We start from the raw sequence: 9,726 nt of genomic DNA, 5'->3' as shown, positions 1-9,726 counted from the left end.
AAAAATGATGAAGAAGAAGAAGAAGCTCTGTGTGGTTTTAGTTTTTTTTTGTTTTTTTTTTATCTGCAACACAAACATTAAATACGAAGCTTAGAAAACAGGTCAGGTAGGAGGGGAAGAAATAAAATAAAACATCCCCTCACACCACCGGCTGGTCCGGAGCGGGTCAAGTCGTTCAGAACCGGGTAAACCGGGTTCTGCGGGTTCCGTTTTCAGTCCGTCGGGGAGCGTTTCAGTCCAGAGGCTCCTGTTTGATCCGGACCGGCGTGCTGCTGACGGACCGGCTCGGCCTCAGCTCTCGACACAGCACGTACTCGCTGAACTGGGTCGAGTCGACGCCGCCGCCGCAGGACGCCTTGACGCTGAAGCCTTTGTGGAAGAGGCGCTCTAGGACCTGCAGGACCAAACGGAGAGCCAGGTGAGGGGTCTCTCCACTGAGCTATATTATACACTGGAGTGCTAATCGCCGTCTGTTTGAACGAGTCGCGTTGAAGCCACCAGCCGCCATATTGGTACTCCCTATTTTCCCCAGTAACTAGGGAATATGTGCGCTACAGCATCGAATAACGAGGATTTTCTCATGTTCAGGGGGGGCTTAAGACTTTTAAAATGTCAAATGCCATATACTTTTATGTTATGTTCTAAAAAATATCATATACTGAGAAAGTCATGTGCTGAAATATTTTGCATTTTATTCATTTAAATATATATGTTTAACATTTATAAATATATAAATAACAATATACAAAAACATTTACATATGTGTATACATATATATACATATATACATACTTATATATATACATATATATATATTTAATATGAATAACATGTAAAATATTTCAGCACCTAATTTCCTAGTAGTTGATAGTGTTAGTACATCCACTGACTGTAGAATTACCTGTGAAACATTTTCACTCAGCCAGAAAACTGCTTGTTGTTGCAACCAAATCCTATGAGATTCTGTGAGAGTAGGGAGTAGCAAGATGGCGGCCAGTGACTTCAGTTTTTCGGCAAAATCAGCACTCCAGTGTATAATATAGCTCAGTGGGTCTCTCGGTTGCTCAGTTATAGAGGATGGTTCTGATCGGTTCTGTTTTCCAGGCTCGGGGGGAGAGAACAGAACCAGCGTTGACGCTCACCTGTACGGAGTTTAGTCTGCAGTAGCCGTTGAGCGGGAAGCGGATGACGTGGGTCGGGTCCAGGTTCCAGCCGGCGTTCACAGAGTTGCACATGACGTCTCCGGTCTCTGGGAAGACCTCCTCGATCAGAACCTTCTCCCCGCTCAGGGCGATCCTCTCGCCCAGGTCCGGCGTGACCCGGACCACCAGGCACTCGCAGGGCGCCGCTGCCCGCTGGGCCTCGCGCTCCGTCTGCCAGCGCTCCAGGTCCCGAACCATCGGGGCCAGCTGGTAGAACCGGGCCTCCTCGTAGAGCTGGGGGAAGTCCTGAGGGGGCAGAGGGAGAGGGAGAGGGAGGGGGGGCATCAGAGGGAGGAATGGACTCGTTTCCAGGGGGCGCTAAGGAGCCGCCCGCAGCAGAATTACAGGAAGACCCAGTAAACATAAAAAGTCTGTTTTTCAGAGTTCTTATTCGTGTAGAAGTGTCAGACAATGACGATGGGACAGAAGAAAATGGCGCAGTGAAATAAATTTTGGTCATTTAAGCTTTTGCTAGAGAAAAAAAAAAGGAACTTGGACCAGACCTAAACATCTGGCAGCAGGCAAGCGGAGGAATGAATGCTCAAGTAGAGCTTGTTGTGCTGTAATCTTTTTATATATATATATATATATATATATATATATATATATATATATATATATATATATATATATATATATATTATATATTTTTTTTTTATGGCTGAACAATTAATCACATTTTCAATATAATCTTGATTTAAAAAAACGCAATTTCCAAATCGCAGAGGTCTGCAATTTTTGGCTATGTAACAATTAGGGAATTAGACACGTCCATTAGGTGTTGGTAAAATGTTTAAAGTGGGTTTGCCTCCACATGGAAGGGAAGACAGTTGCAGCAATGAGATAATCTAACTTTATTACTTGTTTTAGAGTTTGTATAATCATACATAGCATTAAGTTCTGGTCAATCAGTTTAATACATAGACTTGCTTGTTGGTTGGACTTTATGTTCAACTAGGATTGATGTCCAATTAAATCAAAAGCTGTTCTCTTTATTATCTATTCTGATCAATAGAAAATTTAAAAGTTCATATTTAAAATAGTCCTTGTTTACAAACAGCTTTATTTAGAGGCCATTTTTGTTGCTTCTGGTTAATGTGGAGAAAAGTCAAAATTGCAATTTTGGTTGAAATATATCGTAGGCAGAACGCAATCATTTCTGCTCTGAGTTTAGATGCTGCGGGTGTTTTAGCAACTAATCCACATGGCGAACTAATTGATTTGTTGTTTGTATATATTTTAAAACACATGATAAATTAAACTGGGGAAAAAAAAATCGCATTAAATTGCAATATTAAGAAAAAAAATCGCAATTAGATTTTTTCCCAAAATCGCTCAGCCCTAATATATATATATATATATATATATATATATATATATATATATATATATATATATATATATATATGACATGATTTCCCTGAGCTCCTGAATATTAAGGTTAATTTACATTTAGAACCCAGTTCCATCCACCGTCGCTTCTCTTAAACTGAAACATGACCTGACCCGTCGAGAAAATTCATTTGATCTGAAGTTTGGGAAGCTGTACGTTTCATTTTATTTATTTTTTATCAGGAGGAGCCAGAGTCTAGTGTAAAGCGGTAAAAACACGGGCCCACCTGTGACCTTCGGCTGGCCGTGTGAGCAGGCTCACCTGAAAGTCTTCAGGCAGCAGCAGCTTGCAGGTCCTCAGGTAGCTCAGGATGAACCTGAAGATGTTTCCGTCTCTGTCAATGAAGTAATGCTGCTTCAGGCTGTCCAACACGATGGGCTCGCTGCCGCTAAAAAGGCGACCGATCCTGCGAACAGTTTATCAGTATTACACCAACGATCGTTAGTATGAAGAAAAATCAGTTACTACCCAGCATCCAATCAAATAGCAGCCGATTTTATTTTTTCTGTTTTCAATTTTTCTGCTGTTTAGCATTAAACTGCGACCCAGTTCCACTCCCACTGAGACACTTTTAGCTAGTCTACTGTGTCACTCCGTGTTTGTTCCTGAGTTTAATGAGCTTAAAGTGAATGTTGCTGTAAACTGAGAAACTCATAATTTCGAAGATCATTTCATTGTGAAGAATTCCGGTTACTGTCTCTGGCCAGTGAAACTTGGACTGAATAAACCCTGAGTGGGCAGGGTCAAACTAATCTAAGCTGAATTTACTGGGTGGGATAGTTGTAAAAAAAAAGAGGGACTGAATGGATGGGGTTTGTCAAAAAAAGTGGGACTGAATTTCTCTTGAGTAAACGGGGCCTAACCAGTGGTTTAGTGGGACTAAATTTGTCCTGAGTGGATAGGCCTTACAAATAAAGCAGGATTGAGTGGATGGGTCCTGCCAAATAAGGTTGCACTGAATTAGTCCTGAGTAGACGGGGCCTGACTAATAAAGTGGGACTGAGTAAGTCCTGAGTGGGCAGGGTCAAACTAGTCTAAGTTGAACTTACTGGGTGGGATAGTTGTAAAAAAAAAAAAAAAGAGGGACTGAATGAGTACTGAATGGATGGGGTTTGTCAAAAAAAGTGGGACTGAATTTCTCTTGAGTAGACGGGGCCTAATCAGTGGTTTAGTGGGACTAAATTTGTCCTGAGTCGATACGCCTTACAATTAAAGCAGGACTGAGTGGATGGGTCCTGACTAATAAGGTTGCACTGAATTAGTTCTGAGTAGACGAGGCCTGACTAAAAAAGTTGGAGTGAATTAGTCTTGAGTAGACGGGGCCTGACTAATAAAATGGGGCTGAATTAGTTCTGAGTGGGCTGGGCACAGGTCCTGATTGGTGGACACCCACCTGACACCCGCAAGGCCAAGTTTTTGGAGGATAAGAGCTCAGACTCGCTTATCTACAAAAAGAAACAAAAGGAGCCAAAACATGCTGATTAAAGCTAGCTGGATGGTCTAGATCAGGGGTCTTCGAGGTTTTCTGTCCTGAAACCTTTAGATGTGTCCCTGATCCAACACACTTGAATGAAATGGCTAAATTACCTCCTCAGTATATCGTCAAGTTCTCCAGAGTCCTGCTGAAACTGATTATTTGACTCAGCTGTTTTGAAACTCAAAAGTTCCAGGACACTGGACCCCAAGGCCTGGAGTGAAAGATCCCTGGTCTAGGTTGTTCTGATGCGACTGCAAATTAAAATTTCTGTAAACCGACAAATTTCTTAGACCTAAGTGGAGCTGACTGAAACTCCCGAGCTGTTTGAGTTCTGGATGTGATGGGTGAAACGCGACGGTAACATGAATGCAGACAGAAGTTTCTGATAAAAACCCGTTCCGCCCTTAGCAGGTCCGGCTCGCAGCTTCGTCACAAAAACAGAGCTGTGAATCAGAAATGATGCTGGAAACCTGCTGGAGCCTGAGGGAAACCAGTGACGGACACACCTGTCCACTCAGTCTCACCTGGACTCTGGAAACTTTGTGAGCGTCGCCAGGCTGCTGGTGTACATGTGCCCACCCACGTCGATATGAACGGGGGCATTGGCCTTGGTGAGCTGGGCGGGGCATGGGATTCCCTGGGCCGTCATGGGGGAGACAGGTGAGTGACTCAGAGACATCCTGGACAGGCTCCGCCCCTCCTGTTGGACACAAGCGAACAGGTGAGGAGGGCTCCATCCGAGTACCCTTAATACTAGCTCCTGCTCCTACACTGCAAAAACAGAACTAAAAATAAGTAAAATGTTCTTAAAATTAGTGTATCTGTCCTTGATTTGAGCAGTTAAATAAGATGATCTGCCGACGGAATAAGATTTTTGCACTTAAAATAGGAACAATTCATCTCCATCATCTTATTTCAAGTGCAGGATGTCTAATTATCTTAATTTAGGGGTCAACATACTCATTCCATTGGCAAATGATCATATTTACCAGCTCAGATCAAGGACAAAAACACTATGTTTAAGAACATTTTGCCTATTTTTAGTTTTTATTTGCAGTGTAGCTGTTGTTCCGTAACCTTTCACGGGGTCAACAGTAAGAACTTTGTCGCGGGGAGGAAAGGAGCTTCAGACTGCACCTTATTCCTAATATAATTACACAATAAAAAGGAATTGTTGTTCAACTCAAAATGTTAACTGTACCGTTATTGGTCTTTGCACATTAGATCATTAGTAACATTAAAAATCAAACAATAAACCATAAGATGTTAGTAGGCGTTTACTTAAAGGCATACTATGCAACATTTTTCAGTTAATTAATGTGTTCCATACCGTTTTGGATGATTAAATGAGTCATTTCAGGTTGAACAAAGGTTTTCTCGGCCGCCCTGGTGGTCTATGGGGGAAATACCGTACTTGCAATTGCAGGAGCCCTCGGCCCGCACTCACAGGCTCAGAAGTCTGGTGCATCACGAGAGTCGGTCTTGCTTTACGGTGAGAACTGCTACACGCCCGCAGTGAAAGGTGTGCTCGTTGGTAGCGCAGTGGCGATATTTGTGCAGTTATCATGGCGGAACCAGCGAGAAAACAGCGAAAGCCCATGTTGGAGCAGGCAAGAAAGAGGAAAAGGCCTCTGGACAGAGAGAGGAGTCGTACACGGGTGAACATAGAAGGCTGCAAGGCTGACGCGGACCTCGCGTTTCTGCTGATGCGATTGTAAGTAACATTGTAGGGTTTCCCTCACGCTACCGCCTCGCCGACATTCCAAAAAAATAATAATAAAAAAATAAAACTAACTCGATATGCGCGCCGCTCCGCTCAGCCCCCCGCTCCGCTCAGCCGCTCAGCGGTGCAAAGCTTGTCTCTCCCCCGCTCCGCCGGTCGTCCCAAATTCCTAGGGGAAACACTGCATTGGAATGGTTTCTCTCTCTCTGTGTGCATGTTCATACTTTCACAGGGTTAGTCATTGTTTGTACTGCCGTTTTTTCCACTTTTGTATTCGTTGCGTTCGCCTGTCTGCTAAACTCAAAACAACCGCGCCTGGCTTGACGGACAAACCAGGAGAACAGCTGAGCATATTTACGACAGTGCACTTTTACTTTCGCCCTCTGGGGGGAGCCTCGCTGGAAAATCAACGCCGGTTGCATAGTATACCTTTAAGTCTTTAAGATAGTTTTCTACAGGAGCTTTACTACAACAGTAGAATAAAATCCTGAAATTGCTGCTTTTAGTTTCAGTGCCACCCCAAGAGTTTAAGTGGTCCCCATCTGCCCCTATGAAACAGTTCAGGAGGCGCCACAGCTTATACGTCATGTCATGCAAAGGATTATGGGATACCTTAAGGCTCCTTAGCAGCAGAGAAAACCTGCAGACATCTGACCAGTCTGGGGTTGGCAGTTGCCAGGAGAGCAGTGCCTTTCTGACCATATTGTGCCAAGTGTAAAGTTTGGTGTGCGTGTGTGTGGAGAGCACTGAGCTATATAATACACTGGAGTGCTGATTTTGCCGAGAAAACTGAAGTCACTGGCCGCCATCTTGCTACTCCCTACTCTCACATAATCCCATAGGATTTGGTTGCAACAACAAGCAGTTTTCTGGCTGTGTGAAAACGTTTCACAGGTAATTCTACAGTCAGTGGATGTACTAACAGTATTAACTACTAGGAAATTAGGTGCTGAAATATTTTACATGTTATTCATATTAAATATATATATGTATATATAAGTATGTGTATATGTATATATGTATATATACGTATACACATATGTAAATATATGTTTTTGTATATTGTTATTTATATATTTATAAATGTTAACCTGAGAAAATCCTCGTTATTTGATGCTGTAGCGCACATATTCCCTAGTTACTGGGGGGAAATAGGGAGTACCAATATGGCGGCTGGTGGCTTCAAAGCGACTTGTTCAAACAGACGGTGATTAGCACTCCAGTGTATAATATAGCTCAGTGGTGGAGGGGGTGTCTGTGAAGACCAAGAGACAACTCCACCCTCCCAGCTTTGTGGGAACAGTTTGGAGATGCCCCTTCCTCTTCCGACACGCCTGTCCTGACCTCAGTGACCGAGAGCCAGGCCTTCTCGTCCAGCATCAGTGTCTGACCTTATAACTGGGAGAGTCGTCAAAAGTTCCCATAATAAACACTCCAGAACCCTGTGGACAGCCTTCTCAGAAGAGGTAAAGCTTTCCACCAAAAGATGAACCAACATATATCGAACCCATATGGATTAACAACGCCACGTCAAACGTGCGTCAAGGCAGGCGAGTGAATACTTCTGGCCATATAGTGCATCTCCTGCTGTCTGTGTTCACAGGAAGCGGCTGACATACTCCAAAGGGCAGCGTGACAGCGCATCAGCAACAGCTCTGGAGATATTAGCATGATGTCCTGGGGGGTTAGTGGGAGGAGGAGGAGGAGGAGGAGAAGAAGGGTCTAACCGGATTACCACCCCCCTCTCTGGGCGCCATGAGGCTGTGGAGCAGGAGGGGAACAGGAGCCTGCAGCTCAGTCTGGGCCCTGAAGCCAGACCCACAGAGACCCCCCCCCCCCCCCCCAACACACTACCTAACTGCATGTGCGCGTGCACGAGCCAAGCAGAGCGCGGACATGGCGCGTGACCAGCGCGTTTCAAATCCAAGTGGGTTAACGCGCAGCAGCGTTTGCGCCTTGTTCCAGTCCCCGGTTGAAAGTCCGGACATTGGGCTGTTTGTTCCCAGTCAAGGCTCAGCGCGCCGCTTTCAGAGCTTCTCTCAGCCGATCGTGGCTCTCTGGGGCATCTGTGTGAACCCGGGGGGGGTGAAGGTCCTTTCGGCAGAAATGTAGAATGTCCCGTTTAAATTAGCCAGCGCTGCGTATCCGTCAGGAAGAACGTGTAGCGCCCACGAAGCGATTCAAGGGGGGAACAGTTCCGTTTTAGTTTAAAAATCCACATCTTTAAAACGCGCGTCCGGTGCCGATTTTAAGCCTTCTTAATGTTCTTGATGGATTGTGTTGCGTTTGACTACATCGCTGCTTTAAACCCCATAAACATAAAACCAGCGTTACTTAAACGAAGTCCGGCTTCACGTCAGCAACACCGAGGAGGACTAACCAGAAGGTGTCAAATATCCGGTTGGAACACGTGTTTTCTGCTCACCTGGGAGGACACGGACACGGAAGACATGGACTGCGGCTCGGTGGGTCCAGCTGAGGTTCGGCTCACGGCCCGGTCGGCTCCGTCTCCGTCCTGTTGCGAGAGGGTGTGAAGTAGAAACAAGCCAGACAAACAGAGAAGACAGCAGGCTGCAGGACGAGTTTGGCCCGGGGCTCTTCAGACCCCCGGGGGCCAGGATTAGGTCCGCCTGCCCCGACTTGTTGTCGAGCAGCGGGGAGAGGAGCGCGGCGCTCCGGCGCTCAGCGCGCTCTTGCGGGGACAACGGGGCTTTTTCGGCCCGGTGCCGTTCTCCACCGTCAGCTGGGCTCAGACACCGATCCACCGGGACACGAGGGTCCAGCATCCCCGTGGTTCCGGACTAAATGGCGTCTGTCGTCATGATTCATCATGCCTCCAACAGCCTGCGGCCAAATGCGCCATTTCAATTATTGCGCACTGATAGATGGAGATCTTTGCCGCAGGGCAGAGCGCACCGAGCCGCTTCATGGCTCTCATCTGTCGGCTCCATGCTCATTCTCCGCCTCCTCCTGCTGCTGGTGGAGGGGACGGACTGCAACGGAACCACCGAACCTTGATGGGAACCTCGGAACCATATCGAGTACCCGATGCTTCTGTCTGATGTATATCCAAGTTATGACCATCTCTCAGACCCAGTCACGGCAGCTATGGGGGGAATATGCTTACAAAAGTCACCATTTTCCATTTCAGAGCAGGATCCTTTTTTTTTTATTCTCAAAGCTGCTCTCATTCATACTCATAAAGCTCCAGCTTACTTGCAAATACAATTATCTGCTCTCTCCCAAACTTAGGTTTCAGCTCTTAGATTCAACCCCCCTGCACAAATTTCCTCTCCTCCTGTTTGCATCCTCTAACTCATGCACTACGTGTCCTCACTAAGACTAAGAAAGTAGAGCACATCACCCCAGTTCTAAAGTCCTTCCACTGGCTCCCTGTATCTCAGAGAATAAACTTTAAAATACTTATGTTAGTCTATAAATCCCTAAATGGCTTAGGACCTAAATACATCACAGACTTGTTATCAGTGTATCAACCCTCCAGACCATTAAGGTCTTCTGGCTCCAGCCTACTCTGCAGAACCAGAACCAGAACTAAACAAGGAGAAGCAGCATTTAGTTCCTATGCTCCGCTTATCTGGAACAAACTTCCAGAAAATTGTAAAGGTGCGGAAAGCCTGAGTTCCTTTAAATCAAGATTAAAAACACATTTGTTTAGGACTGCCTTCGACTGTAAACTGAATCACCACTTTTTTGTTCTATTTTCTATCTACATTTTATTCCTACTTGCTTTTATTCTGTTTTAATTTGCTATATTTTAATCATGTAAAGCACTTTGCATTGTCCCTGTACTGAATTGTGCTATATAAATAAATTTGCCTTGCCTTGCCTTCATGCTCAGACCTTAAGGCCTATGTCCTAACCAGGTAAACCTGAACTCAAGGGGTTGGTGTCCTGCAGTGTTGCCAGGTCC

At 45.3% G+C, this 9,726-nt stretch overlaps 1 protein-coding gene across 1 annotated transcript; it reads right to left on the bottom strand.

Moving 5' to 3' along the window:
• Positions 1-51: 51 nt before the first annotated feature.
• On the bottom strand, positions 52-8,865 carry LOC105929621 (BTB/POZ domain-containing protein kctd15). The gene is made up of 5 exons (XM_036125405.1): positions 8,221-8,865; positions 4,597-4,772; positions 2,857-3,001; positions 1,143-1,448; positions 52-394 (listed from the first exon to the last, which is right to left on the bottom strand). Exons 1-5 carry the CDS (start codon positions 8,245-8,247, stop codon positions 233-235), a joined length of 816 nt encoding a protein of 271 aa, XP_035981298.1. The 5' UTR covers positions 8,248-8,865; the 3' UTR covers positions 52-232.
• Positions 8,866-9,726: the final 861 nt, after the last annotated feature.

This window comes from Fundulus heteroclitus, chromosome 2, assembly GCF_011125445.2.
Source record: "Fundulus heteroclitus isolate FHET01 chromosome 2, MU-UCD_Fhet_4.1, whole genome shotgun sequence".
NCBI lineage: Eukaryota > Metazoa > Chordata > Actinopteri > Cyprinodontiformes > Fundulidae > Fundulus > Fundulus heteroclitus.
The sequence above is the reverse complement of the archived record's forward strand: the minus strand, read 5'-3'. Positions and strand labels throughout refer to the sequence as shown.

Coding starts and splice junctions, on each gene's coding strand:
- LOC105929621 (XM_036125405.1), bottom strand. CDS start 8,247: ATGTCTTCCGTGTCCGTGTCCTCCCAG. Junction 3,002..4,596: donor ACAAAGTTTCCAGAGTCCAG/GTGAGACTGAGT, acceptor AACTGTTCGCAG/GATCGGTCGCCTTTTTAGCG. Junction 1,449..2,856: donor TGCTGCCTGAAGACTTTCAG/GTGAGCCTGCTC, acceptor CTGCCCCCTCAG/GACTTCCCCCAGCTCTACGA.